General features: G+C 44.3%; 1 protein-coding gene across 3 annotated transcripts in view; it reads left to right on the top strand.

The window, feature by feature from the left end:
- The window catches only part of vta1 (vesicle (multivesicular body) trafficking 1), a 46,075-nt gene that overhangs the window by 23,810 nt on the left and 1,843 nt on the right, over nucleotides 1-20,422 (top strand). The window contains exons 4-8 of one of the 3 annotated variants that reach the window (XM_070925556.1): nucleotides 1,901-1,976; nucleotides 4,787-4,901; nucleotides 12,026-12,271; nucleotides 13,986-14,063; nucleotides 20,370-20,422. The exon at nucleotides 20,370-20,422 is cut by the window's right edge and continues 1,843 nt beyond it. In XM_070925556.1, the coding sequence (XP_070781657.1) occupies nucleotides 1,901-1,976; nucleotides 4,787-4,901; nucleotides 12,026-12,271; nucleotides 13,986-14,063; nucleotides 20,370-20,422 (568 nt within the window). Of the gene's footprint in view, nucleotides 1-1,900; nucleotides 1,977-4,786; nucleotides 4,902-12,022; nucleotides 12,272-13,985; nucleotides 14,064-20,369 lie in introns of all 3 variants that reach the window. The other 2 variants (XM_070925557.1, XM_070925555.1) reach the window with 2 other exon arrangements.

Below are 20,422 nucleotides of genomic sequence, written 5' to 3'. Positions count from 1 at the left end.
GTTAGTACCTGCGCAGCATCCTTATGTTCCAGGCCTTTAAGGCTCTGGTACAGTTAAATGATTCTGATGTAGTTATTTTAGTTTTACAGGTCAATGAAATGTAAGTAAATCAATCTTGTTTGGTCCTTAAAAGAGTTTCCTAAATAACTAACAGTGACGCCCAGATGGCATTGTTATATACTGACCTGAAGATATTTAAGTTTATCACCTAATGAAGGTTACCAGACTTCAGTCCTCTGCAGTAACAATAAAGACATTTCTTTGCTGTCGGAAACAGATTTTAATGTCGAGTTATGAGAGAACGTTTTGGTCTACAGCCCCAGATATGCAGAAGAATATGTTGACAGTGATGTTGGTTTCAACTCACCATGTCTAATGAGATAGCTGTGTTTGCACGTCATGCTGCAGCCTGAAGTCACGGCCTGTAGTCTGCAGGACTCATCTCATCTGTCATGTCTGTCCTGGACCGCTTCTTTGATGTCATGCAGATGAGAGCACTAAATCCAGCTTTGCACTATTACATACCTGCAGAGCTTCAAACCAAAGAGAAGATCACATCGCAGTGAAACGCGTCCATCGCTCAGACACTCTTTCACCACGTGCACGCAGTTTTAAACTCCGGTCAAAGAACTTAATATTTACTTATTTAAAATGTCCTTTTCTAATTTTAGCAATGTTCTAAACCTCTTTTGCATTTCACGGGTTTAGTGTGAATCCCATCTGGATATTTTATCGATAAACAGATTATAAATTGAATTTTAAGAAAATGTACTGTATCACGATATATTTCCCTATTATGATACGTATGTGTTTATTCACCCTGAGTGTTGTAATGAGGCCACTTCTGACCAGATGTTTTTAATTCCTCTTAATACTAGTCAGTTATCCTCCACCAGTTCCATTTGTTGATCAATCCACTGGATGAATATTCAAAGCCACCAGCTGCCAAAAATGAGTTCTTATGCTTGGTCGGCCATCTTGCTTCTGTTGCTATCTCAGCTCTTGCTGTGATCACCCAACTTTCCCCTTTGATTCCTGCCAACACACACACACACACACACACACACACACACACACACACACACACACACACACACACACAGATCAGATCAGGTCTATTCCTATCAGCTGTTAAACAGGATGTTTCTTCGGTCTACCAGAGGAGGACAGAGTGTGTCTGGGTTTATTGTCTGCAGAGCTTTGTGCTTCAATGCAAATGACTTATTTCGTATTTGATCTTATTGGATATATGATTATTCAAGATTTGGCTTCTTCAGTATGTTTTTGAGACGGTCCTGAAGGTTCACTTACTGGCTTTTTCAGCGCTCTCAGCCACATCTCTCGGTCTTCATCAGCTGATGGAGTCTGCTCAGTTGTCATCACGTCGCCTACGTGCGGATGTTTTTGTCATTAGGTCACGTGATGACAACTGAACCATTAAAAGCCCTGAGATAAAATCTAGTGAGTGGACCTTGAGTTAAGGTTTCCAAGCTCAAGATTGAACTTCCGCTGATACCTGAAGGTTTGTCTCTTTTTGGAACATGGTTGTTATTTTGAAACCTTGTGCGATGCTGAAATGTATTTGAATCACATTGTGCAGTTTATCTACACTGCAACAGTTTCTGATGTACTTTTCACCGGCAAACTGGATTTATTTTCTTTTTAAAATAAGGGGAAGAAAAGACCTTTTCTCCTGCATGTTGAACTTTATATCTATAAAAGTTGTTTTTAACTTGCACAGTTCCGACACATATTGTTGCATTATGCCTCAATGAACCACTGGACTAATAGTTGGTTTTCCCCTCTTTCTCCTTCTTATATCTCTCCTAATTTCTACCTCTTTACCTCAATCCCTCCCTGCCTTCCTCCTCCTCCTCCTCCTCCTCCTTTCTTTCTCCAGGAACATGATCAAGTCTTTCTACTCAGCCAGTCTGCTGCTGGATGTCTTGTCTGTGTTCGGGGAGTTGTCAGAGGAGGTAAGACAAAAGCCCTTTATCTGTTGGATCTGTGCAAACTGTTGTGTGCCACATCAAATGTACAAGCATCAAGAAATATGAGTAGGGGCCCTCGTCATGTAAAGTTTTATCATTAAACGTGGTCGCGGTCATCAGGAGGTCATGTGTCTTTTCAGAGGTTGTGACACACTCATCCATATATACACACACACACACACACACAAGGATACACATCCATTCCTCTCCATATGAAAGTGTGACAGCAGGTCCAAGTGTGTCCAAGGCACCCAGAAGCCATTAAAACATCAACAGGACACTTACGTCCATACAGTCAGCTGTTGCACTGAGTGAGTCCTGATAGACACACTCGTACGCCCACACCGAGGCCGCCGTCAGACAAAGAGTCCTCAGAGTGGCCGGTGGTGAGTGCTCCGCAGACAGACAGTCAGGAGGGATTGAGTTTCAGCCAGTAAAAAGAGGTTTTCAGCAGCTTCCCGGCCGAGCTGAGTGGAGTCAGTTATGTGACACTGTCGTCCATCAGGATCCCTGTTTCTCTGTGACGGCTTTCCTTCTGGACTGCACTGTGGTGGAGTGAGGAGAGAAGAGTATAAACCAGGTCCAAGCCCCCCATGTTGGGCAGAATTCCCCCTACTGAAGTGTCTTTCCTTACCTTACCTTACCCTGTGTGACCTCTGACCTCCCCGTGGAGAGATTCCCCCACCTGCTTTTATCAGATGTTCTCTACACAGTCCTGACAGCAATCAAATGTACTTAGATTTGATTTTAGTAAATGTAAAAGTTTACAGTCGTAGAAGTGACTTCTGTACAACAACAAACATCAAACAAATGACTAAAACTGAACACGCAAGCATTAACAAAAAGCAAGAGAAACCAAACTCTTGGGTAAAGGAAAGCCTGTAACAACGAGCTTAATGTGAGAAAATAAATATACATCAATAAACACGCCCACAAGCTTCAGGCTGCTGTCCAACATACAGGAAATGATCATTTCAGAAATATGATTTGGGGCCAAGCCCGGGTGATCAGCTAATGCACTCTGAATCTACAGGTAGCCGACGTAGAGATGGGGGTAATGCGATCACGTTCTAGTTGTGAATTCTACCTTGTGTAAATATGCCGGGTCCTTGGGTAGTTCAAGTTCCTCCTTGAATGCTAAAAGGATTTCTTAACCGTGACTGGCTGAAAGCCTCGCAGAGGACCGCAGTAACATGTTATCAACACTACGTTTCAGCAGAAAGCCATATCTGCATCGTTCCATCACTCGGGCTGTCACAGCGCTGAATCGCTGCAGACAAAGGCAGCGTTGACCATCTGTCTTACTGCCTACAACTGTGATTATCGCTCTCCACCATGAGTCAGTGAGCCCTGGCAGGGACCAGGGCTCACTGACTCATGGTGGAGGGCACAGTGTCAGGCTACACGCTGCACTTTCACAAGTTTATCGTCTGTTCACGCGACAGAGAATAGTATTCTATATATACTGGTAGTATTACAGACCCATCATGTTTTATTTGGGGAATAGCAGCTTTTGCCACCAGATTTATTAAATTATGACATTCAGATTTAGATTGATACATAAACTGATTGCAGATCAGTATATATGCCAGGCGGCCAAGGTGGCTTTCTTAAATGTTGTACATTGTATTATATTGTCCATCATTCACTGTTCACAGTTTGGGAAACCAATACCTCCCTGTTATGGCAGATTAAATAGCTTCACTGTGAGTCACTTTTCTCCTGAATTTTCTTAATGGTAACATTAAAATTCCTGTCCTTCCCGTGCGTAATATAATGTCACAACAGTGTTATTTCAGTGATTAGAAATGACCATCGTCTTTTTTGCGGGAAGACTGAGGCTGAACAAACACAACCTTACCTCAGAAAAGACCTCAACACTCCAGTCTGCCATTGTTTCCAAACTGCTGCTGAAAACATGGCACTTATCTGGTAGAAGCAGGAATTTGTCCATTCATTCTTATCAGATTGATGTCAGTGTAAATCTGCTGCCCCCGCCTCTCTTTCCAATACTTTTCACCTTTCAGACATCCTGCCTCTCTAACCCATTCTCATACACTTACCACCCTAACCCCCAATCGACCCCCTACTTACTGACCACTTCTAACCATTGCCCCTGTTACCTCTTCACTAACTCCCTACCTACAGTCCCCAACAATTGCCCAATCTTTAGTGTCCCAACATCCCTGCCCTAACCACTGCTACTTCTTTTAATGCCCCAACAGCTAAAATACCCTTTTGATTTGGCCTAATCTAACGTCTATCCTCTTAACCCAAAATGATTTCTTAATGTTTTTAATGTCCTCAACCAGTAATAAGTAACCTTTTTAACATTGACATTCATCCCAAATTCCTTCCCTTCTTTTTCCAACCCCAAATGCTTTCTCCTCCCTTAATGTACCAAACACTACCTTTCACAAACTTTGCATCTAAAGCTTACCCCACTTTTAATGCCTCCAACAACCTAATACGTACCCTTTTCTGTCCTGAACCCAACAACTGCCCTATGTATAATAATCTCCAAAACTAATAATACACCTTTTCAAGTCTTTGGCCTAATCTTAGCGTCCTCAACTAATAAGTTGTACCTTTGTCAACCCTTGCTCCTACAACTTAATACTCACCCATTTCAATCCAATCCCAGTGATTTCCTCAAATGCCTACTAATTACCCCATCCCTTACCACTCACCAACTATCACCTACATGTTATTACCCATACTCCCTTCAATCTACCTTACAAAACGACTAATAACACCTTCTATGTCTCCCTCCCTTCTTGTTCGACCTCTACCAGAACATCCAGCACAGGAAGTACGCCCGCTGGAAGGCCACCTACATCCACAACTGTCTGAAGAACGGAGAGACGCCTCAGGCCGGGCCCATCGGCATGGACCAGGACGGGGAAGCAGGTGGGACACACTGATATGGCACTGCAAGACGCACACACACACATACACACATACATAAACACACACATGGCTGTGCTCCCTGTTACGAAACAATTCTCCGCTTTCTCTCCGAGTTTGCTCTTTAAAGAACACTGAGGCCAACTTCCTTTGTTGACATGGTTTTGTCTACTGCTAGGTGTGTGGGTATAAGAGTGTGTTTGTGTTTGTGTGTGTGTGTATGAGGCTTGGCTATGTATTGTGTGCCTTATCAGGTCTGGGACTGTTGTGCAGGAAAGCCCTGCGGTAGAAACCAGAGACTTTGGGAGATTAGAAGTGTGCATAGAGTTGATTAGTCGTGTAATATGCGTCCAAAGTAAGTTTGTGTTTGTGTGTGAGAGAATGAAATTATTACAGGCTGAATAAGACTTGAGTATTTGTGTGTCTGGATGTATTAAGGCTGTGCTGAGCCTCCGTGTATGTAATGTGCGTGAGATTGACCTGATATTTATTTTATTATTCCCTGTTCCCCTCATATCCAGCGCGGATCAACTCGGAGTCCCTGACCTTTATCACATTGAAAAGCTCTGGCCTCTCAAACCAGGCTTACGCCATTAAACATAACCTTTAGGAGAAAGAAAGCATGGGAACACACCACTAGATCCTGAGGAGATTGACTGAATAAATTAGACAACAAAATGGCCATTGCGGCCTGTAAAGTTCATTGCGTTCTGAGAAGCATGTGGTGGGAAACAACAGGGCAGGAAACTAACCTTTTTGTTTGGCTGCCACAGGAGCTGTTTGTGCCTACAGTTCACCCTTTTAGCAGCCGACCAGTGATTTGCAATAGATTAGGGTTCGAGTGGCTGTGAGTGGTCCAATTTACCGGCCATCCGCAGAGTTTACCAGCATTTGTCTTTTGGCAGGTGGTAATTCAGTTCGATGTCTGCCCTGGGTTATACTTAAAGTCCACACGAAATGATTTCAGATTTAGTTTCTTTGTCTCTCGTCTGACCTTCTCCTTCTTTTTACTTTTATTCTTTTGTTATGAATTTGTTATGAAACACACGTGTAAATGCACGATTGAAGAACCCACTGCAAAGGGCTAATGTTCCCAATGCTACGCGTTTAGACACGAGTAGAGCTGAGTATCAAACACTAATACTTCTGCGCACCAACCGAAATGTGTGTGCAGCATCGAAAGCTGTCGAGTATCAAAAGTTGGCATTGATTGCTTGGATAGAGTAGTTTTACTTATTCTTTGATCACATGTTTCTTGTGTATACTCACTATATTTAGTGAGAATCTTTCGGTTAGTAAAGCGGCTCTGCAGTGGTAGTTTAGAGCCACTGCAGGGGTGGTGCTAGACCAGGGGGGAAACGAAAAGTTGTGTTTATGTTGGAAGAATAACCAAATAATAATGTTTGGCATGGCTTTTGTAGAAAAACGTATTTATATCCTTCAAATTCAAGTATTGTTTTGGTATCTGCACAAAACTCGTATTATCTTAAGTATATTCAGCACGAGTACAAATGTAACATGACTGAAGGGAGAAAAACAAGACCTCTGCAGTCTTTGATTAGCGTTGTTTTAGTTGGATGTCTCTTCCCGTGGTTTTAGAGTTTTAGAGTCTTCAGTGTTCATTGACATAAATATTGATAAATATTAGGAATACTCCCTCGATTACAATTATGATGAAGATGTTATCCCTGTTATTTCCTTCCTTACACGAGGTTTAATCCCTCATGAGGATCAGATGGGTTTAACCTTCAAAACAAGAGAAGGTTAACACCTCCTGGAGTGTGGCTGTCTGTTTGGTGTTGTGTGATTATTCTGATAATTCCAGGACTCTAGTGACTTCAACCACGAGTAGAATTTATAGGGGGCCGCGTGGGACTCCACAGCATCTGGACTCATTCTCAGATTGCACTTTGAGGGCTAGAAGTTGCATCATGCCTCTCGGGAAGTCCAAGCAGGAATGCATTTCGACATGAACACCTATGGGCTTACACACTTTCCCTTCCCTGTAGGGGAAACTCTAAACGTATTTTTCATGTCAGAACTGATGTTGACGAATTCTTTTAGTAAAATAAAGGCCATCTGCTGGTCCACGCCCACCCCCTCCACATACATGAGGGTGTGTTTGACCCAAACAAGGCCCGCTCGCCCATGACATCACCTCGAGGAACATGTACAGTAAACACACATGCATGTATGTGCATGTGTACAGTTTCTTTCCCTCATCACTCTCTTCTATTCTCACTCCTTCTCTCCCAGTGTGCATCAGGGTCTCTGTGTCAGTGATGACATCATGATCGCTTATTCCCCTGATGGATAACACCGCCAGCACACCGCTGATATCATCCACCCAGCACGTGTGTGTGTGTGTGTGTGTGTGTGTGTGTGTGTGTGTGTGTGTGTGTGTCCTGTTTCTTTCTCTTTTTTGTCTGCATCAGGATTTTATCAGCATTTCAACACTGACAAACACATCAACAGCCCAGATGTTTGTATTTTGTGTGTGACAGAGAGCACATCTGTCCCCATCAGAAATCATTCCTTATTGACGTGATCATGTTAGATTGATTGATTGTTGTTGTTGTCAGTCCTGTAGACACAACATGGCTCTGGTAGGTGGGGGTCATTTCTGTGGACTGTCTACGCCCCTGTGGGGCCCAACTGGCAGCTGTTTACAGTTTACAATGAACATATCTTGTCTTGTATTGTATTTGACAGTAGATAGACAAGAGATCAGGGGTGTGACATGCAACAGCTGCAGTGGAACCAGAGACATTGCGATTACATGGTATGTGTCTAAAACCACAACACCGCAGGGACAAGCCATCTTGGAAATGTAGCTTTTTGAATATTGCTTAATGGATTCTGTCAGACTGGATTTCTGAGCAGACCAGTGATTTTCCAGCTCATGAAAGCAAAGTAACTGTTGGTATTGAAGGCTTATTGTTTTTCTCCTTACCTTCAGGCTGCACTTAATAATTAACCAGACGTTCGGGCAAATAATACATTCTTATTTTATCCTGCTGATGTAAGGGTTGTCTCTCTGTTAGACGGAGGCAGGCAGCTTGTATCGTAATCAATCATCCTTTCTTTTTAGTCAGTCGCTGACACGTCAGACAGAACAGTCTTTATTTCTGAGGCTTGTGTCAGCTGGAGACTGTATGAAGGGACTTCCTGGTGTGTTAGATTTTATTTTAAATGGACTTTATGGTTCTGGTGAACCGTGCCATCCGACCTGGACACCCACATGCCGTCAGAGCAAGATTTAAAAATAGATTCTTGTTTAATAATTAGGCCACCCTGCTGCTCTCTGCGGGTAGTTTTTCAATATGCAGAAGGACTTCTGGCTGGCCTCAGGTCAGAAGTCCATCTGTACATTTTATATAGTCAGCAGCACGCTGTTCTGTTGGACAGGCCTCCATATTCTGCTCTGGACACTGCAGTGATATGAATCAGTTTAAGTAGGTTAATTAACCTCTGGAGAGTAGTATGGCTGTGGTTGACACACACACACACACACACACACACACACACACACACAAATATACCAGTGGTACTTACAGAAAGACCATTGTCTCACAGCAGCTGTAGTCTGACTTTCCATTGGCTGGGAGGGGGACGTGTTTAGCAAGAGGAAAGGAATGGATGGAGGGAGGGTGGAGGGTGGGGGGCAGAGAGAGAAAACAACTTCCAAGTTGTAAAAATATAAAGGATGTGTTCTGTGACCCAGTTGTCAGAGGAAAACGTATTGAAAGGGAAATCTTGGCAACATCGCAGTCAGTGAGACACATGGAGAGTATGAGAATATATGTATAATATATAGAGAGAGACGGACTTTTGATTTAACTTTTGACTTAACCGTCGTAAAAAGATTTGAATTTAGACACTGTGAAGCTTGTTGATAGATTTTGATTGGCTGATGTACAGCATGTGAAGGACTGCTTGACCTATCGCAGAGCATCCTCGAGGTAGCGAGCGAGACGAAAAGCACTACGTAAAGCTTTACGCATGCAACAATAGACTAAGACGCTTGTGACGCTAATGACTGACATTAGAATCATGATGTGGACGATGTAAAATACAATATTAATTGTCTACTCTGGTGCTCGTACCCTCTCTGATTTATTCTGCCATGCTTGAAGTTCTTTACTCAAGCCCGGAGAGGACTTTACTGAACTATAGCTTTAGAGATCCTCAACATGAACCCATCCACCATTCTTCTGAAATTGGTGCCATTTTAATGTATCCCTCCCGTCAGTGCCAGAATGCCTTTGAACGTCATCATGGAGGTCAGCGGATTTTGAAGTCAAAGTTCCATTTGGCAGAACGCAACGTCACACTTGGTGTGAAAGCCTGGTGACTCACTGAAAGTGCTGAGCTGTGAAAAACCACAGCCATTCATGTCAAACACGTTGCATTTCCTATAGCTGCTTCACAATAAAAGTCTCCTGCTGATACACCGGTGAACTGTGTACATTGGGGGGGTTCACGGTCGGTGCCTCGACGCTTAGGAAAGAACAAACATGAAGAAACCACAGGGATTCAGTCCACTGAGAGCTGAACATTGACAGACTTTCTCTGTGGTCACCAGCACAGTCTCACATGTTGAGACATCAAGACACTGTTGGTCTGAGAAGGGGGGCCGTTACAGGCTGGTACCACGCAGGACCACAACAGCTCGGGTCAGCACAGTTATCCCCTGCTGCGAGGCCGCAAATGACCAAAATGTCCTCGCTGCACTGGTGATGTTCGCCAGGCAACATAACTTTAAGTGCAGCTGGATAGCTCCTGACAGGAGTAGACTGTCTGACTGACGGACAGACCAGAACTATGCAGAGTTCAGAAACTATTGTCAAAAGTGCCCTTTGGCAGGACACTCAGCCACTAATTGTCCCAGTGGAGCTGCTCAGTCTGCAGCAGCAGAACAGTTGCCCTGTGAATCATCCTCCCTGCTGCTGTAAACAAGGATGTCTTCTTCAGGATGGCAGGAAGCAGCCTTTTTTAGTCCAAACTGGCCGCCGTGTCTGCTTATTTCCAAAATTCACCAGCCACTTAGGGTATGACACCAACCAAATAAGTTCTTTAGAATAGAATGACAACCTCAAAGGATGTTTTTACCGGCAGAGTGGTTTGTACACCGACACACCATCCAGAATCTACGGGCCGCAGTCATAGGTTGGCTGCTAATGTCTGAATGAGGGTTTCGAGTGATGTGACCCAGAGAGACGCTCTGGTACAAATCTACGTATAACCAGCTGCAAATGAGGTGTTGAGGAGTCTCAGATGGCAGGTAGTCATTATTCTGTGAGCGCCTTCACACTTTACTTGTGTACTGTCATGGAGTAAAGTGTGACAGGAGAAGGCGAACAGGGACCCTCTTTGTGTCGCACCACAATCTAAATGATAGCACATGTACTGATACAGGCACACACATCCACACACATACACACACATCCACACACACGCATGAGACGAAATCATCTGTTAACCATCTCCACATCTGGTGTTAATTATCTCTTAATGTGCGTGCCTGTACATGTCTGCACATATGCCTTTGTGAATGCATTTATTCTTGTTTGTGTTTGTGTGTATACGTTTGTGTACAAGGGTGTGTGTGTGCCCTTGTCCCCGTCCACAGTGTGACTTCGCCCAACCATTTCTGAGTCTGTTATTGGTCCCAGCTCGTGTTGGCAGAGAGCTGGTAGAGATTAGCTAAACAGGCTGCATTTCATTCATGGCACACTCGTCACTTAGGAACTTAGTGTGGGAAAATGTGCCTTTCAGGATCCATTGCCACTCACAGCAGGTTATTATCACCAATTACCAGGTTAAAAAATATTCTATCCAAAACTGAAAGTAAGGTTAACTTTTGCAATAAAAGAAAAACAAAGCTACTCTGAAAACGAACTAAAACGAAATGAAAAGTTCACCTCATTTTCAGTCAGTAATAACGTTGTACTCACCAAGTTTACAGCTGACAAACAAACCAACAAACCAACAGTTTATACAGATTATCTCAACTTTATTTTGAAGTTAAGCTGAAATGTAGCGCCTCTGAAATGTCGCTGACTATCCCTCGGACAGCCGAGCAGACATACAGGGAGAGCAGAAGGGCCCAGCAGGAAGGGGCTCTGTAAACTGGGAGGGATTATACTTTCACTGTTCACCTTCATTCTCTATTAAACATCGGGAAATAAAGAATTCCTCAAAAAAATCCCAAACTATGAACGCTGATTCTGATGTCAGAATTCTGTTCAGTCATTGAGTCTCAGTCTACTGTAGAAAAATCAACTGTTGTTGAATAAATCATCTGCACTGTGTTACACAGCAGTAACAGACTGTAGTCACAGTGTGTGTCTACATGGAAGTGAAGCTGAAACAGAGTTGGAGTGCTCACTGAACCTTCTGTGGATAAACAAAGTTTAACAGTTTAATGAAAGACAAAATATTCCAGCTAGCGTTTGTTGAGTGTCAGATCTCCTCTTAACGCCCGGCTGCCTTCCTGCCTGTAATGCAGTAATGACAGAGTTTGGGGCTCAACGTGGTGTCGAATACAGCCTGTGTCTGCAAGTCCAGCCTAACGTTTTTAATCTGTCAAAATATCTTTGGCTGTCAAGAAGTGTTTTCTTTGTGTTAGGTGTGGTTGCTGACAGGCAAAGTTTTCAGCGTGAGGAAGATGAAAACTCCACAGGCCGTCTGTTTCGTGCTTCTTCAAGTCTGTCCTTCGTTTTGAACCTGTGATTTGTAGGTTTATTACAGCGCTGCTTTCTGTCTTTGTTTGTTTTCTCTCTCTGTTGGTGCATGTCCAACTCTGAGCTCTTACTCACATTAGTTAACTCTTAATCTTAGCTTAAACATAGCTGCGGTTCCCACCCAGAGTTTAACTCAAAGTATATAAAGGTGAACAGGTTTATAGATCGGAGAGAGCTCAAAGCACTGCAACTTAAGGAAACAAGTAGACCGAAGACAAGCAAACAAAAATCAACTTTAACAACACATGGGCAGCATTTATATATGCAAATATATAGAAAGAAACAAGTCATTCACCAAGTTCACGATGTAAATGCAGCGTGTCCCTTTACTCTGCAACAGTCTCAACAGCCCCCCCCTCCCTTCTGTCTCTCTGCCAGTAGAGTACGGAGCTGAAGGTTTCTCAGGCCAAGGTCTCTCCCACGGGGGTTCCTTCAGGGCAGGGCCTCCCTCCGAGCCCTTTGAGGACCAGGACCAGAGTTTGGCACCGGGACCTGCCCCGGGGATCGGCTTTACTCCCAGTCCAGGATCTGGGCCCACGGCCCCCACCACGAACTTCAACAACATCCACATCCCACCAGGAGCCCACGCACCAGCCAACACTCCAGCCGAGCTGCCTCCACCCACAGGTACGAAGCGGGGGGGGGGGGGGGGGGGGGGGGGTCTCTGTTTTGCCACACTAACAGAAACTTCAGGGTTCAGGTCCAGAAATAATAAAACCTCATTCAAAACTCCATTGACATTTGTAATCACACTAATACCTAAAGGTCCTGCCCTGGGAGTGTTTGTCAACAGCATGTCGTGTCGTTCACACCGTATGTTAAGATAAGGACAGTAATTAAAAAGATGTTAATAAATCTAATGTTTATTCAATAGTTCTGTTTGTAGCTTCGTAGCTGCCTTTAATAAACCCCATTTCCCATAAGCCCTAGATGGTCGCGGGTAGATTTTGATGGGGTCTGTAGACCTCAGCAACAGGTTTCATCTGTATGAGTGACTGAGTGATGAGGCGTCTCTATAAACCTGAGTGCTGAGTTACCACAGTAACTGACACTGGTTGGTTCATATTAAATACAGCTGCTGTGCAGAGACTCCGTAGTTCATAGTTGGCCTAATTGGATGGACTTCAGCAATTTTTCAGTACAGGGAGCCAAACAGGTCCAGGTCCAGGTCCAGCCGTTATGCTTTCACTGGACCTTATCTGAAACTCCCTGGAAAGAAGGGTGGGCCTGTGATAACTGTTGTGTCAGAGCTGGTGACACAATGTAATGGTAATAATGGTACGATTGTTACTGGAGTGGTGTGTTTCCAGCGTCCCATTCTTCTCCTTATTAACGGCCGACGCTGAAGGACATGATCCGTCATTACTTATCAGCCCCTCTTATCGTCCGTCTTGGAATCCCTCCTTCTCGCTAATTTCCCCTGATAACACGGAGTACGTGACAGCATTACAATATTCTGGCACTGCATTCAATAAGAGACTCCCTCACACACTCTGCAGCGCTTGTGAAGAGTGTGTGTGTGTTTGTGTTTGTGTTGCACTTGCACAAATGTTTGCAGAAGTCCTCACGAGGATATAAAGATGAGGGAGACGCTCCAGGGTGAAGATGTTAGGATCTTATCTGTGGTCAGATTTGACTTTTACAATGGATTCTTATTATTGGGACGTTGACATAAAGATATTGAGTCATACACACAAGAAGACTTAATCGCACCGCTGTTACAACTCAATATCTCAACACCGTCTGCGTCCGTGTGTGAGAGGAGCGCTTGTTTTTGTTTCCCATGTCGATGGATGTGTGGTTTACACACACACACACACAAATCAAGTAATTTAGGGTGATTACAGATTACGCAAAGAGCTGGCAACAGAAAATACGAACACATTCCTACACACACACACACACACTCATATTGTTGGCTTTTAGTCGCTGTTAGGAAGACCTGATTAGATAAAACGTGGTTGACCTTGGTGCTCGTCCAGTCGCTGACGGTCTACAGCTCGTCAGGGAGTGAACACACACACACACACACACACCTCCTCTGGTATTGATCAGTGATCAGTGATGTCAGCTGGCTTCAGTGTGTGAGACAGACAGACGTTGGCACATGTGGTTGATTTCAGTTCAAACTTTGTTTAGTTCCTGTTTGTACTGTCTGTCGTCTTTTATTTGGAAGAATAAACTTGATGTAATACAAGTTTAACCCTTTAGTTTGACTTGTATTGGTGTTCTCACTGTGAGAGAAGCTTGTTTACAGTAAACTACAAAAGTGTCTTATTGGAGCTGGATTTAATATAATTTGGATATTATAATAATCACAAGTTGATGTTTTTGTTGACAGCAGAAGCAGTTAAACCAGTGCCTGTTCCCAGATCAGTGCCCACTGTTGACCCCACACTGCTCAACGCCCAGCAGCAGGGTAAGAACACACACACACACACGTCAATGTACTAAATATACACGATATAATTCACACGTGACCTACAGACACGCCTCACACACAGTACTTACATGAATACAGGAGTCTTTTTGAATCCCCCGACACTGATCAGAGTTCAGCTGCTTGATGAGCTCCATCAGTTCTCTGATCTCTGCAGGGGTTTCCAGTCTGCTATAGATTTGATTTTAAAATACTGCTGCTTGTCAGAGAAGGCCTCAGTAGTTTAAGGCCAAGATATATTTCATACAGCTGCGGTCCATGTGGGAGCGGTCTGTTGCTATAGTAAAAACAAAAGACGTGAGGCTCAGCATAGTTGGACAAACTCTGCTTTTAAATCCAGATTTAAAGTTTTCTGTTTTAACTTTTGTTTCAACACCGCGTCTTTTCCATGTTACACTATCAGACAGATGAAATGCACGTTCTGCACATTCTGTCCACTGTGAACATCAGGCTGTATTAGTCTTCATGTTCATATCATGCTGATCTACGGTCCTCTACAGTCACTCCACCAAAGTCATTTCAAGCATTATTAAAACAGAGATTTGCTTTTCTGAGAAGAAAGAAAAAATGATTTAAGGAGATGAGGAATTTTCACTTCTTCCCCATTTCATGTTTCCTCGAAGTGAAACTTTATATTCAGCCTCCTGCTCTGTTTACAGGGACAAAGTCACTCTTAGGAGCAACGGGAAGTTGAATTACTGCCTGTTGAGCCATCAGACAGACTCCTGATGAGACACTGACTGTCATGGAAGAATGTAGGATGTATATGTCATTTACACTCTGATGAACAGTTAAGACTCGCCTGTCCTGGTGTAGGATGTGTGTATTTGGTGTATAGTGGCAGGTTTAGCTGAAACACGTCATCACAACAACAACTTGAGAATCTAAAACAACAACTCTCACTTTGACTTTACTTGGTGTCATAGTTCTGCCTGACTTTTTTTCATGCACACTTTATGTAATTTGCAATTCACGACATCAGTTTTTATAGTTGGTAGAAAAGACACGTCCAGTCCGTCCTGAGTGGCTTTTGAAGTCCACTTTGAAGTTGTGACAGTGTTTGAGGTCACCTTGTAGCTCAACTCTCAGATGTTTTCAAAGCTGGAGAATTAAAATGTGTTCTCATAGCGGTCAGCGATACTCTGAAACCAGTATCAAGAGGAAGATGGGAGGATGATAACTTCATGACGGAGCTGCACAGTCAAAAATAGCCGTCCTCTGTCTCCTCTGAACACCAGAAGATGTAAAATAACCACTGAAAACGTGAAACTGCAGGACTTGGTGGTGACGGTCATCTGTCTGCCATCCAACCCATCATTTCAAGCACACCACCGCCACTCTGCCGCTGTCTGGACTAGCATTAGCTGCTGGTGGTTAGCCGCAGAGAGAGTGAGAATGAGAGGGAGACAGCCAGAGACACTGAGAGAGAGAGAGAGAGAGAGCTCATAGTCTGATCATGAAGCTTCATCCTCTTCCCAGAATTCACTCTGTGATGAGTGTTTCCTTCACTGGGAGAAAACAAGTCACTGATACAGACTCGTTGAGTTTCTCTGTTAGACTGAGTAGTTGCACCAATATGAGTAATGATTGTTTCTCTCACGAGCCGACGGCGTGAGACTGGAGAGTCTCTCCATCTGCAGGATGACTTGCCCCTCCATCATCACCTCCGCTGATCGCCGAAGGAGTCCCAACACAGAAGTGGTTCATGACACAAATGTGACAACGTCTTTTGTTTTCTGAGGAGTTGACGTAGACAGCGGTGTGTCCCCGATGCTGCCTCTGGGGGGGGGTAGTCCTCAATATTAGTGTAGGCCAGCCACTAATCACAGGTTCGATCCTGTGTGTGTGTGTGTGTGTCACGTCATGTTGCGCTCCTCCGGCTGAATACTGCAGATGCAGTAGGATTTGAGATGCATGTGGAAGCAGCTTTTTGTGGGCTTTATTTTTCTGTAAAGATTAGTGTGCGTGCTCAGCAGAACCCTTAACTGGATAAATAGGTGACATGAATAATTCAACCTCTTTTCAACATTTGATTCAGACTGAACCGCCAAGTCGCAGCTGTCTCTTTTCAGCTCGGCTCTTTTTCTCTTCAGGCGCTCGATAAACTGTGTGATGCATTCACACTTTTGTCCGATCGGCCGTTACAATTTCAATCATAAAAGCCCGTTCGTACATAATGTGGGCATGAAGTTTTGAAGCATTTGACTCATGGAAATAAGGGTTCCATCTGTATTCTACCTGGATTGTTTTTACAACAGGTTGTTGTTTTGTGTCAATACATGTGTCCATAGATAGATATCTATTTGTTGAAGTGAATGTCTTTGGGTCTGGAGGTGTCGGAGGGACAAAACAAGCCATTTGAATACGTCACTTTGGAAATTGTGATGGGTGTTTTTCACATTTCCTGACATTTTATAGATGAAAGAACGAATCAAGAAAATACTGAACGGATCAGTCAGTAATGTTCAGTTGCAGGATTAATGGAAAATAGAAAGTAACGGTTATTTGCGGCTGTACCTTCCTTCTGCTGATTGATTTCTCTGTACGAAGGCTGATTGTTCTTTGGTTCTTTCAGTCTTTAATGATGATGCGCTCTTTAGAAAATGACGTCACTCTCCAGATCTCTCTCCATGTCGAGCGCTGTGGTTTCTGGACTTCTCCCACCTCTTTGCCGACTTATTATCTCCATTTTTCCACTATTCTCCCTCCTCCTCCTCCTCCTCCTCCTCCCATCCTTGGGAGTATGCAGTCAGCATATTTGCTTTTTGGAGAAGAGAAATCAGCCAAGGGATTAGGAGCTTATGGTGCAACATTATTCAATCATTTCTTTCCTGTTCTTCTCCAGGACACTTTAAAGAGCAGAGGAGTGTGTTTTATGAGTGTTACTAAGCCAAGAGAGACACTGTCTGCTGCTCTGTTCCTTCAGTCTGCGCTGATTCTCAAAGTGGGGTCCAGGGACCTCCAGAGGTCCTTCATGGGGTCCCACCATGTTCACATTAAAGAAGAAGAATTATGTCATTGTCATTATTATTTCATGTGCTAGACGTTAATTCTGTGAGAGAAGCGTTGGCTGCGTGGATCTTTAGATTCATCCCTTCTGCCTGCTGTGTGTGCTGTTAACACATCCCATAATACACCAGTGACCTCACCGCTAAACCAGTGAACACACAATCACACAGGAGATCCGAGTGATGGATCACACTACCCACTGGAACCAAATGAATTCCACAGATAAACTCATCTTCAGATGAATGTACTCTGAATGACTACGTTATGTGTGATTTTTAATTCCCATCTTCTCACGTGTTGGACGTTTAGCCTTTTGGATCTCCTTTGACCCAAACAACAGTGTTCAACTGATTCTCTCTTTAAGAGACCATCATTGACTGATTACTTGAGTGTTCAGTTTGAGAAGGCGGAACGAGACGTGTGTTTAAGTTCATGTGATGCATTCAGCTCAGACTTGAGCTTTGGAAGTGTTGCATCTTATCTTAAAGCTCTGACTTCCTGGATCATTTCTTCTTCTTCTTCTTCTTCTTCTTCTTCTTCAGACGACAGCCTGGTTCTGTCGAGCCCTGCAGATGGTTTTGGTTTTTCTTGGCCATGTTTGTGTTGCTGAACATCCAGGACAGTTTTAATTGGGACGATTTCTCCGATAGAAAGTAGCTCCAATGAAAACTGTTCCCGGCGTGGTCTGTGGTTTATCCAGAGCGACACCCTTTAGAATGAGGTCCGTTGTGTTAGTAGCTCTGCATTTTAGAGATACATGTAATCCTCAGTCAGTCTCCAGACTGCTGTAAGAGAAGAGGACCTACTGTAACACTGCTCTGTAGACTTGTTGAATGTTATTCCTCAGTAATATGTTTGGACTTTGTGCTGTCAGTCATTTCATGCAGCTGTGTGGAGGAATGTGTTTGATATGGAGAGCGTGTCCTGAACCCGACTGTCTCATGTAGAGGAGGGATGGGGGGCCGCGGACGCATGTTTCCAGTTAAAGGGAGTCCTCTGGGGAGGGAAGGAGAAGTAGAGCGATAGAGGAGGAGAGACGAATGAGTATCAACGTGTGAAGACACGAGGGCAGTAGAGACTGGACATGCACTGTATTATTCAGATGGCATTGATCGAATACAAAGATGTGTGTGTACGTTTCACCTCCTTTTCAATTCGTTTTCAAGGCAAAACACTTTTGTTAGTCCAGGCAGCACCAGCATTTTATTATGTTACGATGCAAGTTTTCCAATAAAGACAGCAGCAGATATGTGATGAGAAGAGACCTCGGTCCACATGGACTGGGCTAGACCCCCGTTAATGCTACGGCGTTCAGTGCTGGTTTCCTGAATTTGGTGTGGAAGAACTTGACTGGTCTGTTACTCAACTGGACTTCCTGACTTCCTTCCTGGCGGTAACGTGTCCACATACTTCCCACGGAGTGTATAGAGATGCGACAACAAACGCCGCAATACACCATGTGGCTCTGCTCTGTAGAACAACACATAGATCACATCTGATCTAAGGCCTCCATCAGCAGGACGGCATCATCTGTCTGTCTCACCGTCACAGTAACTGTACAGATCACTGTAGAAACTGTTTCATGATGTGACTGTGGGCACAGAAACCGCTAAAGATCACGGGTCAAAATGACTGCTTCGCTCTGGTTAGGGGACCTTCATCACTTCAGAGAGAGGTGACGTTATTCGACAGACTTTCCCAGTCAGGTCTCAGAGAGGAAACCAGAGAGAAGAGGGACCACGGAGAGTCCTCAGACTGCCAGTCAAACGAAACAGGGTGGACCTTTGAGGGGCTTTACGGTGATGAGTCCTGCATTCCTGTAGCGTACTCTGGAGTCCTGTATGTGAAGGAGGGCGCATGTAGTCTATAGTGTTACACCCACTATAAGATGTTGTGGTTCCTCCAGGCTCGTCTGCAGTCCTCCAGGGACTCTGAATGTACTTAAATCCCTTATTACAAGCTTGTTGGGACCCTACAGAGAAAGAGACCCCTGCCTACATGGAGCTAATCAATAATTAATCACTAAGGCAAACGATGTGAAACACAAGACAGAACGTCTCTGCAGCGTCAGTCAGGTTTTTTCAAATGTCAGGAGGTGTGACTCTTATCAGTGACCTTCTCATATCACCCCCCCCCCCCCCCAACACTCTGCTGGGACACATCGTGTTTTTGTACTTTATATCCTCCAAACTAAAGGATCCTAAAGTAAAACACATATCTTCATCATACAGCTTCCAACATGAACAAAAAACCTACAGAAAATGATGCAACATAACATCAAATCTGAATGTTAAGGCCACATGCAGACGTACGTATGCTTCAAGTAAAAAGACAAAGGGGGGTCAGGATTTATCATTTTAAAGACAGAAGAACAGAAAGGAGCTAAATCGAGGTAAACTGGCTGAAATGTTCTGGAATACGTGAAAGAGTTCATGGAGGTCTTTGTTGTTCTTGGTCCACGCTGTCAGATCAGATGTACGAGGACGTACACATGGTGTAGATAAGAAAGCGAAAACTACGAAGGATGTTGAAGGAGAGGACGAGAGAACATCACCGGTGTACTCGAGATGTAAAGAGGACTATGTGTTTATGGGGAGGGGGGGGGCATCTGATGAGCTCACAGGGAGTGGTCTGTCTCAGAGGGACAGGTCAGAGGACAACGCTGGTCTCTCTTTATTAAATACTGCAGTAATGACCGCTGATCAAAGGGAGGCTACACCGTGTATTTATACTCTATATGTAGTACTGACAGCTGCCGTCCTCAGCTGATCACAGACCAGCCCTTCATCTAAACGTTCAGATGACGGCGGCCTCGGAGCTCCCTCGTACGTGACCCCCGCTCCCCTCTGAGCCGACAGCTGACTGTGGGGAGGGCTCTCCATGACGCAGCTCATGCTGGTCTGTACGAGCAGAGTCCAGACTACACTCTGTATTGTCACGCGGTCTTGAGCCCCTCCTGTTCCTGAGTAAAGACGAGTATCAGTGTCGGTTGGTTCAGTCTGTGGGAGCGTGTCCGGTCTGCTGGGGGGGGTACGAGTGTGCACACACACACGTTTAACCCTGACCAGACCTGATGTGTGTGGACACGTGGAGAAGGAAGTCAGAGAAGCCACTGAAGGTGTTGCACTTGTTTTTGATTTTGTGGTTTTCAAAGTGTCCGTTAGAGAAACTCCCTGATGATGATGACTCTTCCTTCATCACTGTCTGACCGTGACACCATCTCTTCTTCTCATCTTCCTCTCTCCTTCCTCCTTCTCCTGTCCCCCCTCCCTCCAGGCGGAGTTCATCTCTCCCCAGAGGACTTCACCAAGGCCCAGAAGTACTGCAAG

Source organism: Enoplosus armatus, chromosome 19 (genome assembly GCF_043641665.1).
Source record: "Enoplosus armatus isolate fEnoArm2 chromosome 19, fEnoArm2.hap1, whole genome shotgun sequence".
Classification (NCBI taxonomy): Eukaryota; Metazoa; Chordata; class Actinopteri; order Centrarchiformes; family Enoplosidae; genus Enoplosus; species Enoplosus armatus.
The sequence above is the reverse complement of the archived record's forward strand: the minus strand, read 5'-3'. Positions and strand labels throughout refer to the sequence as shown.